Raw genomic sequence first — 24553 nt, 5'->3', positions numbered from 1 at the left:
CACTTGTCCGCCCTATTCTTGAGTATTGCTGTGAGGTGTGTGATATGCATCAGGTGAGACTGATGGATGACATCGAAAAAGTACAAAGAAGGGCAGCTCGTTTTGTATTATCACAAAATAGGAGAGATAGTGTCACAGACATGGTACGTGAATTGGAGTGGCAATCATTAAAACAAAGGCGTTTTTTGTTGCGATGGGATCTTCTCATGAAATTTCAATCACCAGTTTTCTCCTCAGATTGTGAAAACATTCTGTTGGCACCCACCTACATAGGGAGAAATGATCATCATGATAAAATAAGAGAAATCAGGGCTTGCACAGAAAAATTTAAGTGCTTGTTTTCCCCGCATGCTGTTAGGAGAGTGGAATGGTAGAGAGACAGCTTGAAGGTGGTTCATTGAACCCTCTGCCAGGCACTTTATTGTGAATAACAGAGTAATCACATAGATGTAGATGATTGGATTCATTTTTTCTGTTTGTCTCTTTCAAGAAATCTGCATTGAAATCCTCACAAACACAGACAGAAAATGCTATAGAAATTTTTACATGTGCTTTCTGTGGTCACACTTGCTTTCATATGGCATCATATTTTGGGGTAATTCATCACTGAGGAATAAAGTATTTATTGCACAAAAGCGTGTAATCAGAATAATAGCTGGAGTCCACCCAAGATCATCCTGCAGACATTTATTTAAGGATCTAGGGATATTAACAGTAGCTTCTCAGTATATATACTCTCTTATGAAATTTGTTATTAACAACCAAACTCAATTCAAAAGTAATAGCAGTGTGCATAACTACAATACTAGGAGAAAGGACGATCTTCATTATTCAAGATTAAATCTAACTTTGGCACAGAAAGGGGTGAATTATACTGGCACTAAAGTCTTTGGTCACTTACCAAATAGTATCAAAAGTCTGACAGATAACAAACAAGTATTTAAGAAGAAATTAAAAGAATTTCTGAATGACAACTCCTTCTACTCCATAGAGGAATTTTTAGATATAAATTAAGAAAGAAAAAAAAAAAAGAAAAAAAACACAAAAAAAATAAAGTTGTTATATTAACTTAAGTATGTTGTTAAATTAACCTAATTATGTCATGTCTTGGAAAATTCGACTCGTTCCACATCATTACGAAATATCGTATTCATGATCCATGGAACTAGTATTAATCTAATCTAAACACTTAAAACATGAGTGTATTAAATAAAGGTGAGCACAACTATTATATCTCAAAATACTAGGTTCAGTGATCAGGAAGGTATTCGATAAAAGCTACTAATATTAATAGATCAAGCCATATACGCAGTCTTTGTGTAGAGGATACATAACTGTCACAGTCTTTAGACTGCAGCTTCTTATGGTTCAAAATGTTTATAATCTCTCACATGCACACAGCCACCTGCATTTAATGGTAACACACACATGCAAGTAAGGTAGATGTATTATGAAAAGCATAAACTGACATGCTGAGTTGAAGACATGTGCAACAAAAAGTCTGTTAGAAACTGAGCTTTTGGCCAAAGCCTTCCTCAGTAAAGAAAACATTCACACAAGCAAGCTCACATATGCACATGATTGCTAACCCAGCCACTGCAGCCAGAAGGCAACTGCCGTGTTGAGCAATAGCAGTAGCCACGAGTGGTCTTTGGGAGGGGTGGGGAGGGGGGAGGATAGCAGGGCACTGGTGGTGGAAGAGAAGAGCACTACCTGGCAGAGTGTGAAGGCAGATGGTGGCAAGACACGGTTGCCAGTTGCAGTGTCAAGAGGATGTGGGATAGGGAGGAATGGGCAGAGCCTCCATCCAATGGTTTCTACCCCTTCTGTCTTATCACCACCTCCTAATTCATATCCCCCCCCCCCCCCCCTCCCACAAAAATATGCCACTCTCTTTCAACACAACCACCAGTCTTTTCCCCCTTCTGTGGTCCTCTGCTTTTCTGCCCACCCCACATCTCATGACCTCCTGGTACTGATAATGTTAAAGTTGCTTTTAGGTTGCAGTTTTGGGACATTAAGTAATCATCATAATTTCAAGTTGGTATACATTGGTGAGACTAGATAGGTGGATGGAGGGGAGGGGAGTTGCACAGTTGTATGCCTATTGATAATCCACATTATAATAGAGGGCATCTTGTATGCTAGTGAGAGGATAGTCCTCATCTGTAGACTTGCTCAATACTTGCTTAAGCTGCTGTTGTACTGAGATTTGGAACTGCTGTTTTATGAAACATAATTTACACCCTCAAACTAAGAACAATAATAATTGGTTCATTGCCTCTCTCCCTGTCCTTTTCTATTGGTCTCTGTTATTGACCATGTTCTTGTCGGCTCCTAGTGTCTCCAGGTCTATCTTGACCCCATCCATTCACCTCAGTTTTGGCCTAGCAGCCAGAGACTTCAGTATGTGTGTGTGTGTGTGTGTGTGTGTGTGTCTATGTGGTGAGTAGCAACTTTCATTTTCATAATATTGTCATTATAATGGGTGATAATAATTAAACTTTCCCTATTTAACACATTATAATACGCAAACTTGGTAGTGTTTATTTCTAGAGTATGGGGTGCAGTTCCAACTATGGCCACCAGCTGCTGTGATCAGTCATCGTGATTCATAGTCTCCCACCAGTGACCAGTCGCAGTTCACTTGCTGACAAGATAACATGAACTTGGACAAAAGGAGCAGGGCATTATTGGGGAAGCTCTATTATCAAAGCAACAGTAATGCAGCACTTGCACTTCAGGAAAATCGGCAGCTGAAAGGATTATGGAAGGGTTCTCTTACCCAGCTGCTGTGCGGAGCTTGATGGAGAACTGAATGTCGCTCCAGTAAGAGGCTGACAACTGATTGCACCACAGGTGGTTGATGAAATCGCTGTTGCTATGGCAGACTATGCTGCGCACAATTCCCGATCATCAGGCAGTGCACATGCTGTGTCACGACAGTTGAACATCCCATGGTCCATTGTGCGGAAAGTGCTTTGAACCATTCTCAAGTATTATCTGTACAAGATCAATATCGTACAGCAGCTTGCACCACTAGTTGCAATGTGTTGACTTCGCACTCCACTTTCTCTCAAATATTGAAGTTGACGAGAGCTGGCCCTGGACCATCCTATGAACAGATGAAGCTCTCTTTTCTCTGACTGATGGGGTAAACACGCAGAAGTGCCGATTGTGGGGATTTTCTCCTCCAGTCAGTGTGCATGAAGTTACTCTGTATGGTGAACGTGTCACCATATGGTGCAGCTTCACGGCTATGTTCATTCTTTTTTGAACAGGTTGGCGCTCAAGGGCCAAAGATGTGCAGTGTGACTGGCCAGCGCTAATGCAATATGCTTTGCCAGCAAATGTCATACCCGCTCTAAAGGAGAGAAGCACATTGAACTCAACAGTTTTCATGCAGAATGGGGCCCCACCACACATTGCTCGTAAAGTTCACCTTCTTCTACGAAACACATTTGGAAATGATCAAATTATCAGCCATCACTTCCAAATGCTTAGCTGGCAAGACCATCTGATCTCACTCCCTGTGATTTCTGGCTGTGAAGCTACCTGGAGGACAGGGTTTACCAGGGGAAACATTCAGAGATGTGCTGATCTGAAGTGCAGTATATCAAGAGAGGCAGCCAGCATACCTATGGACATGCTTTGTTCTGCTGTGCAGAACACAAACCTGTGCTTTCAGACTAACAGGCGCCATATTGAGACTCTTTCGTAACAATAATGGTAACATTAGAAGAAAGATTAAGGCAAGGCAAACCTACGTTAATGTAGACTTATAGAAAGCTTTTGACAATGTTGACTGGAATACTCTCTTTCAAATTCTGAAGGTGGCAGGGGTAAAATACAGGGAGTGAAAGGCTATTTACAATTTATACAGAAAGCAGATGGCAGTTATAAGAGTCGAGGGACTTCAAAGGGATGCAATGGTTGCGAAGGGAGTGAGGCAGGGTTGTAGCCTATCCCCGATGTTATTCAATCTGTATATTGAGCAAGCAGTAAAGGAAACAAAAGACAAATTCGGAGTAGGTATTAAAATCCATGGAGAAGAAATAAAAACTTTGAGGTTCGCCGATGACATTGTAATTCTGTCAAACACAGCAAAGGACTTGGAATAGCAGTTGAACGGAATGGACAGTGTCTTGAAAGGAGGATATAAGATGAACATCAACAAAAGCAAAATGAGGATAATGGAATGTAGTCGAATTAAGTCGGGTGATGCTGAGGGAATTAGATTAGGAATTGAGACACTTAAAGTAGTAAAGGAGTTTTGCTATTTGGGGAGCAAAATAACTGATGATGGTCGAAGTAGAGAGGGTATAAAATGTAGACTGGCAATGGCAAGGAAAGCGTTTCTGAAGAAGAGAAATTTGTTAACATTGAGTATAGTTTTAAGTGTCACGAAGTCATTTCTGAAAGTATTTGTATGGAGTGTAGCCATGTACGGAAGTGAAACATGGACGATAATTAGTTTGGACAAGAAGAGAATAGAAGCTTTGGAAATGTGGTGCTACAGAAGAATGCTGAAGATTAGATGGGTAGATCACGTAACTAATGAAGAAGTATTGAATAGGATTGGGGAGAAGAGAAGTTTGTGGCACAACTTGACTAGAAGAAGGGATCGGGTCGTAGGACATGTTCTGAGGCGTCAAGGGATCACCAATTTAGTACTGGAGGGCAGCGTGGAGGGTAAAAATCATAGAGGGAGACCAAGGGATGAATACACTAAGCAGATTCAGAAGGATGTAGGTTGCAGTAGGTACTGGGAGATGAAGAAGCTTGCACAGGATAGAGTAGCATGAAGAGCTGCATCAAACCAGTCTCAGGACTGAAGACCAGAACAACAACAGCGATGGTAACATTATGTAATGGTATGATTTACCATAGCAGCCCATGAAAAGTGTTTCAATCGAATTAATTCTGCACCACTTCTCTTCCCCATATCCTTGACATTAATGCTACCAAGTTTGGTACTCATACGGCAATTAGTTTCCGTGTTTTAACTTGTGAAACAGGGAAATTTTAATTATAATCACCTGATACAATAATGCCGATCACATGATTGGTACAAGCAGAGGTTTGTGGTTGGTTTGTGGTTCTTGTTAGAAGTTTTAAAATAAGTGCATGGTGGTAAAAATGTTGGTAGACACGGAGGCATTGGATTTTTATTTCACATTCATGACTGGATGCAAATCAAGCCAGAATAAACCAGTTGCAGGACACTGTGGGGCTAAGAAGTTGAAAATATGTGTTGGATAGCTACAGGAATTTGGGTATTCTGTATTTCTTATTTGTTTTAGTCAACGATATTGTATTTTTTCTGTTGCAATTTGTTTCTGTGAAAATTAGATAGCTTCTTATCGTCTGTGTTGAATTTAATTTTATCCAGAATATGTATCAGCATCTCGGACAGTATTAATGCTGTTTAGAAATGGAGGATACAAGACGTCCATTCCTTAATAACTAATTATTCAAAATAGTGTGACATGCAGTGTTTTAAGTTGTGCGCACAGAGAGTGTGAGTGGAGTTCATGTCAGTAGCCAGCTGGTGGTTGAAAGGTGACCAGTTGACGCTGATAGTGGCTATCTTCCCCTGGAGTGCAGCATGGCACCACATGGGTTTTTCACAGGTCATTGTGACATCAGCATCCAATAGCCATTAAAACTGTCAAGTTGTGTTGTAGTTAATTTCCCACGTGCAATGCAAACCACACAGGGAAGCACAAAGTGTCAAATGAATGAGAATTTCATTACGAATCCAGTGATATAAGATCTGGAAATGACATAAGAGAGGTGATACAGAAATAAATAATAAAACTACAGCATTAAATAATTTATAACTTTATTTATTCCACCAAAGAGATCGAACACTCAGCTTGTAGGTCTTGAGAAGAAGCATCGACGTAACTACTTACGTGATCATTAACTTTTAATAATTAAACTGTTTGAGACATTTTAATTGGAAAATTAATTGAAATCAGACGAAAATTAATTGAAATCAGACTATCTTATGAAAGGAGACAGATACACTGACAGCATGGCAGTATATGTTGGCAGAGAGTACTATTCACCAAGTGTACCATGTAGATACAAAAACTTATTTTACTATCCATTTTTATTGTTTTATGTGAAATTTGCATAGTTTTGCCCATAATTTAAATTATATTAAATATACGTGAACTCTAGTAACAGGTATGGAAAGAGAAGAAAAAATACCATAAAACTGATGTACCATTTCTATTTGTACCATAAATAGTAAAGGTACCATGAGAATAAACAGTTCTCACAATTGCAAGCACAAATTATAAATATTTAAACTTTGATTTGAGAGCAAACTATGGCACCTAGAAGTTACTACTATATATGTTTATAGTGTGAAATTTTAGTGCACAGCGTATGGCACAAACAGAATTTAGATCAAACTGTGCATAAAATGTAGTACGAGGGTAATCCCAAAAGTAAGGTCTCCTATTTATAAGTACAGAACTCTGTTTGTGTGACATTTGGTTACACTGTTACCTAGAGTGCTTCTCACGCTGTGTGTAAATGTGCGCACGCCGCTCTGAGGCTCTCTGTCTTGGCAGCCTTTGAGAATGGAACCCCCGTTGAGAATGGAGCCCCCGTTGGATGTTATAGCCAAGTGTGAATTACGCGCAGTTATGTGGGTTTTGAACGCAAAGGACACTGTGCCAATTGAAATCGATCGCCAATTGACGGAAGTGTAGGGTGAGTCGTGCATGGAGGGCTAAGAAGCATGTTCATAAGTGGTGTAGAGAGTTTGCAGCCGGTCAGACCGAAATTCACGATGTACACAGGAGCGGGAGACCGTGAATTTCTGAGGAGACAGTGTTGAAGGTTGAGCAAAGCATGCGTGTAGATCGGCGGATCACCCTGGATGATCTCTGCACGTCGGTTCCTGAGGTTTCCCAAAGCACCGCTCACAGAATTTTAACAGTAACATTGAACTACCCAAAGGCGTGCGCATGCGCTTGCTGACTGACGACCACATGCGGCAACGAGTTGATGCTTCCCGTGTATTTCTTCACCGCCTTGCAGCTGAACAGGACAATTTTCTGGACTCAATTGTCACGGGTGTTGAAACCTGGGCATACCACTTTACACTTTACACCTGAGACCAAACAACAATCACACCAGTGGCAGCATCCTTCTTCACTTCTGAACAGCATGGCGGCGAGCTGGTATGACATGTGCATACAAAAACTGCCACAGCATCTACAAAAATTCATCAACAGAAATGGTGATTATGTAGAAAAATAGCTAAATGTTCAAGCTGTAAACTGATGTAAACCATTCTAGAAATAAACAGGTCTATGTACTTATAAAAAAATAGGAGGCCTTACTTTTGGGATTACCCTTGCATAAAAGGACTGGTGATCACATAAGGCCCTTACGTTACATCAGTGGTGCACGAATTGGGAAGAGTTGTATGAGCAGTGGTCTGTTTGTACTCAATAGATGTTTGAAATATTTTGCATTCCGTGAGACTTAGAAATATTCTGGCACTGTTTGAACTTTGATTATTTTTGCATAGTGCTTGACTTATCAGGAGAAAGAAAACTGGCGTTCTACAGGTCGGAGCATGGAATGTCAGATCCCTTAATCGGGCAAGTAGGTTAGAAAATTTAAAAAGGGAAATGGATAGGTTAAAGTTAGATATAGTGGGAATTAGTGAAGTTCGGTGTCAGGAGGAACAAGACTTCTGGTCAGGTGACTACAGGGTTATAAACACAAAATCAAATAGGGGTAATGCAAGAGTAGGTTTAATAATGAATAGGAAAATAGGAATGCGGGTAAGCTACTACAAACAGCATAGTGAACGCATTATTGTGGCCAAGATAGATACGAAGCCCACACCTACTACAGTAGTACAAGTTTATATGCCAACTAGCTCTGCAGATGACGAAGAAATTGAAGAAATGTATGATGAAATAAAAGAAATTATTCAGATTGTGAAGGGTGACAAAAATTTAATAGTCATGGGTGACTGGAATTCGGTAGTAGGAAAAGGGAGAGAAGGAAACGTAGTAGGTGAATATGGATTGGGGCTAAGAAATGCAAGAGGAAGCCGTCTGGTAGAATTTTGCACAGAGCATAACTTAATCATAGCTAACACTTGGTTCAAGAATCATGAAAGAAGGTTGTATACATGGAAGAACCCTGGAGATACTAAAAGGTTTCTGATAGATTATGTAATGGTAAGACAGATTTAGGAACCAGCTTTTAAACTGTAAGACATTTCCAGGGGCAGATGTGGACTCTGACCACAATCTATTGGTTATGAACTGTAGATTAAAACTGAAGAAACTGCAAAAACGTGGGAATTTAAGGAGATGGGACCTGGATAAACTGAAAGAACCAGAGGTACAGAGTTTCAGGGGGAGCATAAGGGAACAATTGACAGGAATGGGGGAAAGAAATACAGTATAAGATGAATGGGTAGCTTTGAGGGATGGAGTAGTGAAGGCAGCAGAGGATCAAGCAGGTAAAAAGACGAGGGCTAGTAGAAATCCTTGGGTAACAGAAGAAATATTGAATTTAATTGATGAAAGGAGAAAATATAAAAATGCAGTAAATGAAGCAGGCAAAAAGGAATACAAACGTCTCAAAAATGAGATCGACAGGAAGTGCAAAATGGCTAAGCAGGGATGGCTGGAGGACAAACGTAAGGATGTAGAGGCTTATCTCACCAGGGGTAAGTTAGATACTGCCTACAGGAAAATTAGCGAGACCTTTGGAGAAAAGAGAACAATTTGTATGAATATCAAGAGCTCAGATGGAAACCCAGTTCTAAGCAAAGAAGGGAAAGCAGAAAGGTGGAAGGAGTATATAGAGGGTCTATACAAGGGCGATGTTCTGGAGGACAATATTATGGAAATGGAAGAGGATGTAGATGAAGATGAAATGGGAGATACGATACTGCGTGACGAGTTTGACAGAGCACTGAAAGACCCGAGTCGAAACAAGGCCCCGGGAGTAGACAACATTCCATTGGAACTACTGACGGCCTTGGGAGAGCGTCCTGACAAAACTCTACCATCTGGTGAGCAAGATGTATGAAACAGGCGAAATACCCTCAGACTTCAAGAGGAATATAATAATTCCAATCCCAAAGAAAGCAGGTGTTGACAGATGTGAAAATTACCGAACTATCAGTTTAATAAGTCACAGCTGCAAAATACTAACGTGAATTATTTACAGACGAATGGAAAAACTAGTAGAAGCCGACCTGGGGGAAGATCAGTTTGGATTCCATAGAAATGTTGGAACATGTGAGGCAGTACTGACCCTACGACTTATCTTAGAAGCTGGATTAAGGAAGGGCAAACCTACATTTCTAGCATTTGTAGACTTAGAGAAAGCTTTTGACAATGTTGACTGGAATACTCTCTTTCAAATTCTGAAGGTGGCATGGGTAAAATACAGGGAGTGAAAGGCTATTTACAATTTGTACAGAAACCAGATGGCAGTTATATGAGTCGAGGGACATGAAAGGGAGCAGTGGTTGGGAAGGGTGTGAGACAGGGTTGTAGTCTCTTCCCAATGTTATTCAATCTGTATATTGAGCAAGCAGTGAAGGAAACAAAAGAAAAATTCGGAGTAGGTATTAAAATCCATGGAGAAGAAATAAAAACTTTGAGGTTTGCCAATGACATTGTAATTGTCAGAGGCAGCAAATGACTTGGAAGAGCAGTTGAACGGAATGGATAGTGTCTTGAAAGGAGGATATAAGATAAACATCAACAAAAGCAAAACGAGGATAATGGAATGTAGTCGAATTAAGTCAGGTGATGCTGAGGGAATTAAATTAGGAAATGAGACACTTAAAGTAGTAAAGGAGTTTTGCTATTTGGGGAGCAAAATAACTGATGATGGTCGAAGTAGAGAGGATATAAAATGTAGACTGGCAATGGCAAGGAAAGCGTTTCTGAAGAAGAGAAATTTGTTAACATTGAGTATAGTTTTAAGTGTCACGAAGTCATTTCTGAAAGTATTTGTATGTGGTGTAGCCGTGTATAGAAGTGAAACATGGACGATAACTAGTTTAGGCAAGAAGAGAATAGAAGCTTTGGAAATGTGGTGCTGCAGAAGAATGCTGAATATTAGATGGGTAGATCACATAACTAATGAGGAGGTATTGAATAGAATTGGGCAGAAGAGGAGCTTGTGGCACAACTTGACTAGAAGAAGGGATCGGTTGGTAGGACATGTTCTGAGGCATCAAGGGATCACCAATTTAGTACTGGAGGGCAGCGTGGAGGGTAAAAATCGTAGAGGGAGACCAAGGGATAAATACACTAAGCAGATTCAGAAGGATGTAGGTTGCAGTAGGTACTGGGAGATGAAGAAGCTTGCACAGGATAGAGTTGCATGGAGAGCTGCATCAAACCAGTCTCAGGACTGAAGACGACAACAACAACAACAACAACAACAGTGCTTGACTTAGTCACAGATAGGATTGTGGAACTTGGAAAGATTTTGTCACTATTTGATCTCTGATCATTTTGCACAGAGTGTTAAGTTTTGGGGACCTCAGTTAAATTTCTTAACTGGTTGCCATTTAGGATAGTGGCCCATTGTGTCAACTAGTCAGTTTATTGATTGTATGAAAGTCCAATACTTTCTGCTGAATGGCATTCTCTCTTTACTAGATGCTGTAGGGATGCAGCATTCAATGGAATATCTGATGTATTTTGCAACATAAAAAATTATGTTCATTGATTATCTGTCATAATTTATCTTTACATGTGCCTTACTTATCAATTTCTGTTATTGGAGAGACCTCTGACAAATGTATATCCTTTTCAGCGCTTATAATCAGTGCCAGATTTGCAGTTCATATGGTGTAAATCTTGCATATGAAGTTTCCGTATGGTCATTGCAAGTAAGGTGCCACAGTAGGTGGTGACTGTCAGTTAATACTGTTTGCTTTATGAAAATGGTATGATCTGTTCTACTCTGTTCTGTTTGTTATTACAAAATACCATTGTAACATTGTCTCATTATAACAGCATAATAATATTACTATGTTTGCATCAGATATTAATTTAAAATTACTGATAACACAGTCAGACTAATGATGGAAATCCTGTCGTTCAGTTGGAAGGCTTTGGGAAAAGCCACATCATAATAGTTGATAATCGTCAGTCTTCATTGCAGGAACTGTATTTCTACAGTTAAAGTTAGGAAGCTAGCAGGATGGTGATTGTTTTCTGGAAAAATTGGAATTCTCAGGGTATTAAATTTCACCTGAAAATCTCAGGGAATTTCTTAAAATCCCAGTGTTTTCTGTATTTTTAACCTAGCATTGTTTTTTTATTTTATTGATCATTATAAGTAAAAAAATTGAAATACTTAGTATTTCAAAGTGTGTTAATTATACAGATATTGTTTTTAATGTGTAAAAACAACTCTTAAGCAACTGCTTATTGGCTAGTATATATCAACTGTGAGCAGAGAAAAGTTATGTGATGTGTAATGCCAACCTCCCCTTTAATTTATCAAGAGCTTCTTATGACATTTTTCTCCCCATACTACTACCAGTTTGAATGATAAACCTTTGGCAGTAATTACATCAGCCACTTGTATGTGTGAGACAAAGGATCTATCTATACATGTTTTCTTGTCTAATGCTGCTCAGAACAGAAATGTTCAGTTTCCTTAGCATCATGACCTTTGTGATGTTGATGATCTATGTAATGGAGATTTGCCTTACAAAATTGCTTAAAGCATACCAAGTGTATTGTAGCACCACAACTATTTTTCGGCACTACTAAGTAAAATAGCAGCAGTTCCACAGCTGTCACAAGTTGGCTGCAGATTCCAGGCGTGGAGTGGACCAAAACGTTGCTGCATCAGATGCAGCAGTACCAGTAGCTGGTTTCCCAGCTGATTTCCCACTCTGAACCAGGGACCAACCAGTGCAGGTGTATAGGTGTACATAACTCTCTAAATTTTTTATGCTGTGAAGTCCATTTCCTTGTTGGTGGTGACGATCAAGTTGTTACCCAACTATTTCTTTAATCATGATATATGAGAAAGAAATTAATATATTTACCTGAAAATTTGTAATAGTTGCCTGGAAAAACCTGGAACTCTTCGGGAACTTCTTTAAGTTTGAGCAGCCATTCAGGTTATTATGGTAGCAATTACAATTAAATAGACCTTAACTCCTGTATAAAGTATCAGTTGTTTGTTAAAAGCAAAGTCTTTGATCCAAATCTTAAGATGTATACTTACTTACCTCCTCGAAGTCTTACGGAAACCACCTGTAAACAGGCAGTGTCTCATATTAATAATTGGCTGGTTTACGGTCAAATGGCCTCTGTGGTATATAAAGTAATAACATTTTTTTGACCTTCCACATGCATCAGGTGATTAAATATCCAGGAGCTTTTGGATGTGTGCTCCTCAGCCATTGTCAAATGATGGCTATCATATAATTCTCGTTGCTGTCCTTGAATAGCAGTGCCACTACCTATGATGTCATTGGTGCTCACTCTGGCACCATGCAAGGTAATGATTTTGTTTTGTACCCATTTCAACCTTCGAATGACTGGGTTGAAGTGGGCACTGCAGGTGTGCATCAAAAATATTACATTATATGGTGCTGGACATGCATCAATGATGTCACAGATGGTAGTAGAGTATATAAGGACAGCAGCAGCAACCACATGACAGTCTATTACTTGACAATGGCTGACAAGCACTCATCCAAAAGCTCATGGATTTTTAACCACTTGATGAAGCTGGGAGCTTAAGAATATTTTATTGATTAGATGGTTCTCTCCTTTTAAACAAGAGCATGTTAAAAACAAATCTCATGAGAATGTAGACTTGCTTCAATGCTGTTATAAGAATTCCCAAGGTGTTCTGTAGTGCACTGTATATAAATACACTGTCCATCATCCATGTGGCATGTTGTTCCACAAAAAACACCATTCACATCTGGATTCAGGTGCTCCAATAATTTATCCAGTATGACATACAGGTATGGGAATATGCAGAGTAAACCAGGAGTTCAAGGGGGAAAATATTATGATCACAAAATGAGCTGTATTCAGTGCCTTCTGAGGGTTCCAAGTACATGCATGCCAAGAACGATTCATGTATTCACAGTCTAATAGTAAAATTTATCATAATCAAGGTAGTCTGTTTAACTGTAAAGTGGGAACTAATTCTACACTTCAATGTATTACTTGTATCCTTATTCAGCACCAGACCTGAATCTGTAACAAACATATCATTGACAAATGAAACAATTCAGTGACATGTCATTGATTTGTATTAGGAAAAGAAGTGAGTAAAATTTGAAATCAAAGTAGAATGATGCCCCAAAATTTGAAATCAAAGGAGAATGATGCCCCCAAGTTACAACTCATCTGAAGTATTTTTGCCGTTGAAAAGTGAATGTGCTTATAATTGTTGGCAAAAATATGTTGCAACCATTGAAGGAATACAGATGTCAGACAAAATCTGTTTCAAAACATTGTTAACTTTTGCTCACTTTTCAGCATTTATGTGCTTGTAATTCATGTGCAGTAGTGTACTACAAATAGTAATTGCAACTAATTATTATAGGCAATCTTAAATTCTGTAGTAAAAATTAATAATTGTTAGGTTAGTAATTCTCGTGTGGTTTCCTCTTCAGCTGGTCCCTCATTGTAACCAAATTAGTTTTGGTTACCTTTACTTAGCAGCAGATTCACTCCTGACAGAATACTTGAAGTACAACCAACCCAGTGACTGCTATAACATTATTTGTATCTTACTTATATTGGATGACGGTTACTACTAAAAGATTTCTGCTAGCCTGTTATTTCAGTGTTATATTATAACCACCCACATTTTACAAGTTCCTTTGCTTGACACACAGAATTTAGTGGCAGTTTCTGCAGATGTTTCCTGATTATTCTGAAGTTTCTTTGGTTCTTGTAACACCTGGGAAAAGCAGCACGCGTTATTCTTCTTGGGTTTTCTGGTGAATGCTAAAATCAGTTTCACAGAGTATTTCAGTGGTCTCCTCTCCCAGCATCTTCAAGGGAGATGCTGTTGCTGGGTCGTGGCAAACTGATGCCAGCAGCAGAGACAATGATCTTATATAGTCCACAGAAAATAGGCAAGATGTACGTCAAAATCTATCGGTGCTTTCTCCAATATAATGTGTAAATACAGGGTGTAAACAGTATAAGCTGCCAAAATTGCACAGATGGTACATCTTGGTGTGTTTGATAAAAAAGTTTAATGAAATATCGTATCACGTTCTGTATTTTTGTATTCCTAAAGGACAGATATTTGTAGGTTTGTAAGTAGACTCATTCCTGTTTACATTGTCAACTGATGGCACACGACCTTGTTTGTGTATTACCAACATGAGCGCAGCGGTCAGAGAAAGGCAACAGACGAACCAGAGCAGTGTAAATATTGGATGTGTACAATGATGCAGCACAGTGGCTATGTACTACCGACACAAGCAAATTAAACAGTCATTGGGTTGTCAAGAACGTGTAATTTGTTTTACATAAATAATCAGTTAAGTGCAATCAGATGTTTTCTCTACTACATCATCACAGTAATGGAGGTCATTGGTTGTAAAGAAAAGCTAATATAAAATAAAATGTGTTTCTCTTAGTGCAAAATCAACCAATTGCCATGTAATTTTTTGAACATTAATTACAATCAGCTGTTTTCTGTTTTTACGACAATACCGTAACAAAAATTAAATTTCAATTATTTTCCTTTTCTACAACAGTACCGTAATGAAAATGAAACCCAAATTACTTTGTTTTGTGTTACACCAGTACTACAATAAGTGTTCAAAATGCTGCCATTTGATTCGACAAATGCTTCATTACAGCAAAACCAGTTTCATGGCACTTAGTCACATACATGCATATTTGCGTTCATGATACTGGCAGCATCGAAAATCCCCAGCGTAAGTTGTCCACATTATATATTTGCTGAGTGTAAATCAGTTCCTTCGTATGACCTCAAAAGTAAAAATCCAGTGGATTTAAAGCAGGACTGCACACTGACCGTCAACTTGAACCAAAATTTCCTATCCATCGCCCTGGAAATTGTCTATTCAAAAACCTTCGTATTCTGTGGCCAATGAGGGGTGGAGTAGTCACATTATGACTTATTGCTAATGGAATATTTTCCAGTAAATATGGTTTCAATGTCTCTTCTAGAAACGTTCGGTAATTGTTGCCAGTCAATCGAGCAGGTAAAACTTAAGGCCCAATAACGTAATACGTCAATTAAATCTGCCCATACGTTCACAGAAAAGTGGCACTGAAAATGTGTTGCTACTACTTGGTGCGGTTATGGAATTTAGTTATCCTGTTGCAAGTGAAACGTGCTTAATCTGTGACGAGCAATTACACAAAATCATGCTGTGCACTTCCCAACAAAGACCTCTCTTGAGAATTCTTGTCCCAGAGGGAAATCTCCTGTTTCAAAGAGCAATGAATTACAGTGTGTGATATACTCATTTGGCGGACGATGCTTCTAGTTCTCTGAGTAGGATCTTCATGGATGTGCCCCAGAATTTGTTTCTCAGCTTCCTATGTATGTTCTACGCATTGTCAGCCAAAGTTGCCTGTGTTTGTGACTCGTGCTCAGTACGTGCAGCAGTAAGTAACACAAACCGATTGCTGACGTAAGTGTACCTGTGTTTCGGGAGGGGTGGTTGTTGTTGTTTTGGGGGGAAGAGACCAAACAGCGAGGTCATCGGTCTCATCGGATTAGGGAAGGAAGTCGGCCGTGCCCTTTCAAAGGAACCATCCCGGCATTTGCCTGGAGCGATTTAGGGGAATCACGGAAAACCTAAATCCGAATGGCCGGACACGGGAGGGGAGGGGTGGAGCAGACACCCCGTAGTGTTTTGTGTTTTGATACTATTCAATGAATTCTCCCGGTCTACTGTGCATTATGTTTCCACAAGTAGTGTGTAATCCGTGTGAGCTCTCCAGTGTCTAATTTTCCAAAAACATTTACCCAAGATGAACTTTCTTCTTCCTTCCATTTTTCCTCCATGGGACAACCATAGGAAGTCGACAAACAAGTTACTAGATGTTTTAAATCAATTACTTGTGTTCTACTAACAGGATTTTTTTGGAACCTTATATCGTTTTACTCTGTATAACACCACCCAGTAGTAAAGGCTGGAAAGAATAAGTTACTGTTGTGGAAGGTTATCATAACTTCTGTAGCCAAATCTGTTTTTATATAACATTTCCCTCAGTGACAAGGTATTTTGTATGTTCTATCCTTCGTAAGCCCAAAATTTTGGCCAGTGCCCAAGGCAAATTCTTGATATCGAATCTGTTGTTCTTAGTTCTCCCAATTCTTGAACATATGTTCCCAGCAACTGATCTAAATTAATCTTCAGATGCCTCCAGTGATGATCAAAACTCTAAGATTCAGCAGGTCTGTTTTTTGAAATACACAATCTGCTCAAACACAGACTGTGTTAAGGTTTTGGTATCAAAGAGGATATATGAGCTTCGTTCCAATGTCGTATAAAGTTTCCATCGCATTTGTACAGTGGACGGCAGCTGATCACTTCTGTTGACCATTACATCAAAAATTGGGAGCTTTCCATCACTTTTTTAGTTTGATCATTAATTTGATGCTGAGGTTAAGGCAATTAAAATGTTCCTGTCAAGAGTTGGAACATCTGATATGTATGGCCAGATCATGAACATGTCATTAGTGTAATCCAAAAACAGATTCGTTTTAAAGTTGCTATCTTCAGTGCCCAAGACTTGAAATATTTTTTGAGCCATCTCTTTACATGTTTGCATTAGTTTAGTATGGCTTAGCAACAGCATCTCTTCTGAAGATGGCAGGCAGCTGGACCACTGAACTATTGTGTCAAGTAGATTTTTAGATCTGCCTGCTAACCCAAGAAGAGTACCACAATAACCGGTTCTTGCATTAGATGTACTGTTTCAATAAGTTTTTTCCCCTTTCTTTCTCTCATACTTTCTACATGTAGAAGACATTATGCTATCATTCCAGATCTGAAACAAACAATAATAATAGTAATAGATTAATAGTTTCAAAGCAGTCTTTGGTTGTCATCTCATACTGTTTTTCAAACTGTTGCTGGTTTGCTATACAATAATGTTTAAAAGGTTTCAACAACTTTTGAGAGTTTTTGTGGTTGCAAAGCCTGCATTGTGAAGCACTTCTGCATGGCAAATTAGAACATAAATGAGCTGTCTTATGTTTTGGAGTCGAGGTGTTCAAACAGTGTATTGATTTGATTTGTCTCTGTATTTTCTTCATAGTTGTTCATTAGCAAGTAATGTTTTAAATAAATTAATTTTAAGGAAAAAGTATTCTCACAACATTTTTTTAATTTTGTTGTAATCTTCTGACATTATGGTGCTAACTGAAACTACTTAGTATTCTGCTTCCCCCAACTCCCACCCCGCCAAAAAAGAAAAGAAAATCTGTAATCAGACCTCTATGGGTAACTAAAAAGAGAAAATTTGTAAACGGGAGAATATATGACCAGATAGAACTTCAGTAACATTTTCTGAAAGGGAGCAGGTGGTGTGACAGAAAGAAGTTAACGAAAGAAGAGAAAAGTCTGCTATTGGTAAATGAATACATTGCTAGATCAATATTCAAACGCATTATTTGCATTGCAAATGGAGCCCCTTCTTTCAACATGTAAAATTAAATAAAGTCTGTTACAAACTTATTTATTTTACCAACAGTTAGAATATATTTGAGGATTTCTTTTACCCTTAGGATGTAAAGAAGCAGAAAGCCACAGGACGTACCAGAGAAGGAGCGACATTCCCTGTATGTATTCGCATATCAGAAGAAGCGAAAGGAGATGGAGAGGCAGACAGTGGGATCAGGAAATGTTATAAACTCACTATATGGGTATGTTGGATTGAAAGGAGTCTACTGAGATGTATAACATTGGAAATAACATAATTTATTGGAATGATTTATTTGTGTGTAACTTTGTTTTCAGGTGTTTGCAAATATGAGTGGCTTAGTTGTATTGGCAGAAGATGGGGTAGTGGAAAGCTGTAACCATCATTTTACTCACATGATGTTCGGGTACCCACAGTCTGAGCTAATTGGACAGGTAAAATTTCTTCGGTTCAATTTACATAACTGTAGGACGATCCCTCACCTTTTCTTCTTCTTTTTTTTTGGGGGGGGGGGGGGGCAGGAGAGGCCCTTCAATAAAGTTTTATTTTATTTTTAGTGTAATATGACTAATCTAAATTACAAACTTATTTACTTTTTTAGATATAAAGTATCTGACAAAAAAACTTACGGCATTTGGTGATCGTCCAAATTTTGGTAATACAAGTAGAAACAAAATAAACAGAAAGAAGTGATTTACATTAATTTTTATTTTCAGTTTCTTTTTTTGCTTACTATCTAAGTGAGTAGGGTATGGCACTACTATTTTTAACAACCATGCAGGTGAGCCTTAAAAGGCCTACTTGCAACAATTTCCATTACGTGAAGTTGTGATGTTATGCCATTGGGAAGTAGTACGATGTTTGTGTATGTGTCTAGCAAACAGATGTGCTATTTTCTTAGACTGTTTATATGACACTGCTATGTAAGTTGTTTTTCCTTAAATGCTGCAGGAAGTCGCCTTCATTGCTTATCTCATGCTCATACTGAGCAACTTGTTGCTCAAATTCATGAAATCTTCCTTGCTTCAGTCCCCTGAAAGCTTGGCCAGTAGGGCTGGTGTTTTTTGATTTGTGTGTCATCTCATGCAGACTACGAACAGTAACTTCTGTGTCAAACTTACTTCTCGCTGCACAGTTGTTTCATGCTCTCTGCTTCATGAATCACCATTAACTTAGTGTTAGTGTCTTATTGTATTTGTAAACTGCGAACTTCTAGATCCTTGTATCTCAACAGTCACAGTTTTGATTTGCATACATTATCAGTTGCTAAAATTTACAGTTCTGACAGTGTATAAGCAAACTGAACAATAACAAAATTATGTCCTCTCTGGCTCCTTACAGCTGAATCATAAGAAACTGTACCACTTCAGGGTAACACTGGGAAATCAATAGTGCTGTAGAACAGTAACAGCTGTAGTGCTGTTGTTGTTGTGCCTTGTTTAAAGTGTTCTGTGTGAAAATACTGTTGTTGGCATTAGTCTCCTCTAGAAACATACACTGCTATTCAGTATTCGTGCAATTTTAAAATCATGTCACTTTCACCTACAATTGAATTCAAACAAATGGCATTTTAAACATAAGATGTCCATAAAAAGCAAGCTGCATGGTATAAATTTCCATGACTGGCAGCACAATGAAATTTGCTGCTCACTCAGCACTCCCCTACTTGCATTTCTAGCATCCCCCCCGCCCCGACACTTCTAAATTCTTCAAATTAAATCTGAGCAGGAACTCAAGTCATGAAATTTCATCTGTAAGTGTAAGATGGCCTTTACATTACGCTATTTTAGCACCTACAAACATTGACCTTGGGAACAACAGTTTATTCTGCGAATGTAAGACAACCCTGTATTTTTCAAACAATGAATTTAAGAAAGAACCTTGTCAGATTAAATTACGGTACTTTTCTGTCCTAGCAAGAGAACAACATAACCTCAAGTTTACGAAAAATACTGCAAAAGAAACATGGGGCCAGATAAAAGGGCAAGAGCTGACCTAAGATTTGAAAACAAATTTCCTTTCATCTCAAAGAAAAAAGTTGACCCACAATCAATATAAAAAACAAGGCCTATGTGCCCTAATTGTGTTTCTGCAGAGCTTATAGCGAGTGACAAGATGATTGTACATATCAGCAGTTTTTCAACATTATTTTAATTATTCTAATGCTATCGTGCATGTGGCTTATATCTATCTCTAATTTTAATCTTTGTAGGTACTACTACTACTCATGTGTTATGGTCTACAGCAAAGACATGCCCAACTCATGTAATAAAAATGAACTAATGCCATTTCTTCATGAAATGAGCATGAGAAAACCATGTGATCCAGCAAACTGCACACTCGGTGCTGACCCGACAAAAAGGATTAGAGTAAGGCAAAGACCTTTCTGAAGAAAATTTTCTTATTGTCAAATATTATCAACAGGCTTGTTCCTCACAGATTATATGCCTTCTGAAAATTTATAGAGATGGAATTCGTCTGAAGTCTATTTGTCAGCATTCGCATCGTATTGTGTATCAAAACAAGTTACTACTCACAAATACACTTCTTGGGTTTACCACCAGATTGCGTTGCGCAAATCTCACAATATTTCATCAAAACAGATATTTGCCATATTCAGGCAGTGGTGATTGTTGTGTTCAATGCTGCCAGACACAACATAAATATCTTGTGGCAGTGTCTGGTCACAATAAGTTTTGCTGCCAGGTGAGTATCACCAGCTGCATTTTGCGGCAGTGAAAATAGTAATAACCATTGCCTCAATAAGTTGTTTTAATGGAATATTGTGGGATTTGCACTGTTTTATCTGGTGGCAAGCCCAAGAAGGGTTTTTGTAACACATCCCCTACTAAATCCTGGAAGTCAAATTTTGCTACTCGACCCACTATTAGGCCAATGTGCACATCGCAGGTATTCAGCTGATTTCATACACTGATTAGAGAGATTACATTTGACTGAATCTGATGTTCTAGTAAGTTTTTATGTAGACTCTCTTCACTCATGTTCCTCCATCAGTTTCCTCATGGGTAGTTAGGTTTGGTGTTTCAATTAGCTAACCTTTCAAACATGTATTGACATCCACTTAAATTTTTTTCAATGTTCAGTTCGATAAGTGGACTGACAGAGTTGCAGTGGAAAGCCATTTGTTACCTATTGTTGCTAATGTTTTTATGAAAGATTTCAGGAAATGTAGATTGAAATTGGCGGCATTGAGTCCTGCATGCCTTTCTTGGTTATGTAGATGATACTTTCATTGTTTGGCCTCGTGGTAGTGAAAATTAGTGCAGCTTAGTAGAGCATTTGAATTCAGCCCACCTACAGAGATTTCTCATTTTATTGGTACCTTGAAGATGATAGGGTGTTCACTTCATGAAATATTGGTGGCTGTCTATGATATTATGTTGCTGCATTCTCGTAATTTATTTGAACATTAGTCTTCTAGTGCCATTACTATAATAAGAACTATTGATGAAAAATTTGCCACCTGTAAAAACTACGCATTTACTGCGATTTAAAATGTGTAGCTGGTTTTGTTGTTGCAAAACTAATCCAAGACAGGAGCACAGAAAGAAGAAAATATAAATGAAATTCCATTTGTAGCTTCGACCTAATCTCGTAATCTGCTGATTTGAATTCTGGAACTGATACCTCAAACCACTGCTGCTGTGAAAAGTGTGTTGCTGAAGGGACAGACAGACAGACAGACAGACAGAGAGAGAGAGAGAGAGAGAGAGAGAGAGAGAGAGAGAGAGAGAGAGAGAGGCTTATCACCTCAACTTCTTAATGGGGTGAAGCTTCCAGAATAAAAGCCACTAAATCAGAACAAATGTTCTGAAACCATTTGAGATATAAAATACAACGAAGCAACAGGTGAAGAAGGAATTGTCATAGAATAATTTGAAACTGTCAGATGGAAATTGACTGCAAACATTAAAATGAATAATGCAAACATTATGGTTAACAGAAGAAATTCCAGACCATTGGAAGTGTGTATTAATTCATCCTTTCATCCTTGACATAAGAAAGAAGATAAACCTATGCTGACTTCTGAGAGGAATTGTGTTAGTGTTACCAGTTGCATCCAAGGTCCTTTCTAAAGTGCTACGTAATAGACTAGAGAGGCAGGTAGATGACAAGATCGAGCTGTATCAAAAATGATTTCGAAAGAGGTGGTCAGGTATGGAGTGTATCCTGAGTCTTAACATAATCATCCTAGAAGAAAAGATTGTTTTCACTATTCTGGATTAAATCTCACTTTGGCTCAGAAATGGGTGACTTATGCTGCCACAAAAATCTATACTCATTTGCCAAATTGCATTAAAAGTCTGATAGCCAACCAACATTTAAAAGCGAATTAAAAGAATTTCTGAATGACCACTCCGTGTGCTCAATAGATGACTTTTTAGATATGAAATAGTAACTGTAAAAATAAATTTAAAAAAATTGTGTAAAGGAAACTCGTGTTACAGTGACACGTTCCACATCATTACAAAATGTCGAATTCATTCTCTGTGGAACAAGGATTAATGTGTGTGTGTGTGTGTGTGTGTGTGTGTGTGTGTGTGTGTGTGTGTCTATATATATATAAAAACAGAGATGATGTGACTTACCAAACGAAAGTGCTGGCAGGTTGACACACACACACACACACACACACACACACACACACACACACACACACAATTCAAGCTTTCGTAACCAACGGTTGCTTCATCAGGAAAGAGGGAAGGAGAGGGAAAGACGAAAGGATGTGCAGACGTTTCGTCTTTCCCTCTCCTTCCCTCTTTCCTGATGAGGCAACAGTTTGTTGCGAAAGCTTGAATTTTGTGTGTATGTTTGTTTGTTTGTGTGTATGTTTGTGTTTGTTTGTGTGTCTATCGACGTGCCAGCGCTTTCGTTTGGTAAGTCACATCATCTTAATAGAGGGAAACATTCCACGTGGGAAAAATGTATCTAAAATCACAGATGATGTGACTTACCGAACGAAAGTGCTGGCAGGTCCATAGATACACAAACATGTGTATGTTTGTGTTTGTTTGTGTATCTATCGACCTGCCAGCACTTTCGTTCGGTAAGTCACATCATCTGTGTTTTTAGATATATATATATATGACAGAGCACCAAGATGCATGCTCTGTGTCAGTATATTTGTAGTCCTCAAGAAGGCATGTGACTCTGTTAATAGAACATCTCTATTTCAAGTATTGGAAGAGTTTGGTGTGGATGGTAAAACAACATACATAATTCAACAAACACAAGTAAACGCAAAATCTAAAGTTAACTTTTTGGATGGGTATCAGAAGTATTGAATGTGTGAACAAAGACAAAAGCTGGTGTAATCCATTATCCTGTTCAATTGTATTCTTGGAAAGGTGATTTGAGAACGGGAAGATGACCAGATGCAATTGGTCTGTGATCAACAAACTAACTGAAGTCGCTGTTTAGTTTTTGCCCTCAGTGTTGCAATACTGTCTGGAGACACAGCAGCGGCAACAAGAAAAATTAACATTTTGAAAATACAGTAATGGCAGGAAAGAGTCGTTCAAAAATATTATGCAAAAATTAAATATATGGCAAATATAAAAACAAGCTCCATATTTCTTGAGAACAGATTACTGAAAAATTGACTCAGTAGGTTTAAAGCATCTTAGTGAGTTACCACAGAAAAACAGCTGTGACTGGGAGGCTAGTAAACTCAGAGCAAAGATGATGTAAATGCCCTACCAGTTAACTAAATATGTGAATGATAAAAGAACTCTCTCCTCTTAATTTACAGTATTATATTACTGCAGTAAAACCTGAACCTATGTACGCAGCCAAATGCCTGGATTTCACTAAGACTAAGTAGTAGAAAACAGGGTAAAGAAAGAGAGGAAAAATCCTAAGAAAAATACTGTGGTCAGTAAAACACAGTGATGAACACAGGAATTGGAGTAACAAATATATCTGGAGGAAAATAAAACAGCTAAATGTAACAAAAAAAAAAAATCTTATCACAATGAAGTTAAATGGCTATCTGATTTGAATGCGAGGGGGCAGGGGTATATGAAAAAGAATTCTTGAAGATGTTAGCTGTGAGAATTTCCCTAGAGCAAATAGCTCCAAGAAATCAGAACATGTCTGAAAGAGATGATCAAAGAATACGAAATTCTGAATGGAGATACATTTTTGAAGGGTAGTGTTAGATTCCCATCTCAGATAAAACAAAGAGAGAACTCGAACAATGTGCTCAGAAGTTAGAAACAACTGCATTATGACCAAATTAAAATTTATTGGAAACTGGAAAAAAAGGCATGCTGCTAGAGAGATATCAACAGATTGAAGCAGTAAATGGTAAGTACAGGGCTATTACAAATGATTGAAGCGATTTCATAAATTCACTGTAGCTCCATTCATTGATATATGGTCACGACACACTACAGATACGTAGAAAAACTCATAAAGTTTTGTTCGGCTGAAGCCGCACTTCAGGTTTCTGCCGCCAGAGCGCTCGAGAGCGCAGTGAGACAAAATGGCGACAGGAGCCGAGAAAGCGTATGTCGTGCTTGAAATGCACTCACATCAGTCAGTCATAACAGTGCAACGACACTTCAGGACGAAGTTCAACAAAGATCCACCAACTGCTAACTCCATTCGGCGATGGTATGCGCAGTTTAAAGCTTCTGGATGCCTCTGTAAGGGGAAATCAACGGGTCGGCCTGCAGTGAGCGAAGAAACGGTTGAACGCGTGCGGGCAAGTTTCACGCGTAGCCCGCGGAAGTCGACGAATAAAGCAAGCAGGGAGCTAAACATACCACAGCCGACGGTTTGGAAAATCTTATGGAAAAGGCTAAAGCAGAAGCCTTACCGTT

General features: G+C 38.6%; 1 protein-coding gene across 3 annotated transcripts in view; it reads left to right on the top strand.

Annotated features, from left to right (window-relative positions):
• Positions 1–24553, top strand: part of LOC124783583 (PAS domain-containing serine/threonine-protein kinase) — a 222850-nt gene that overhangs the window by 121059 nt on the left and 77238 nt on the right. For all 3 annotated transcript variants that reach the window (XM_047254035.1, XM_047254034.1, XM_047254033.1), the window contains exons 9-10: positions 17788–17925; positions 18020–18136. In XM_047254035.1, the coding sequence (XP_047109991.1) occupies positions 17788–17925; positions 18020–18136 (255 nt within the window). The remainder of the gene's footprint in view (positions 1–17787; positions 17926–18019; positions 18137–24553) is intronic.

The sequence above is a fragment of the Schistocerca piceifrons genome, chromosome 1, assembly GCF_021461385.2.
Source record: "Schistocerca piceifrons isolate TAMUIC-IGC-003096 chromosome 1, iqSchPice1.1, whole genome shotgun sequence".
Lineage (NCBI taxonomy): Eukaryota > Metazoa > Arthropoda > Insecta > Orthoptera > Acrididae > Schistocerca > Schistocerca piceifrons.
This window is presented reverse-complemented; position numbering and strand designations above follow the sequence as displayed.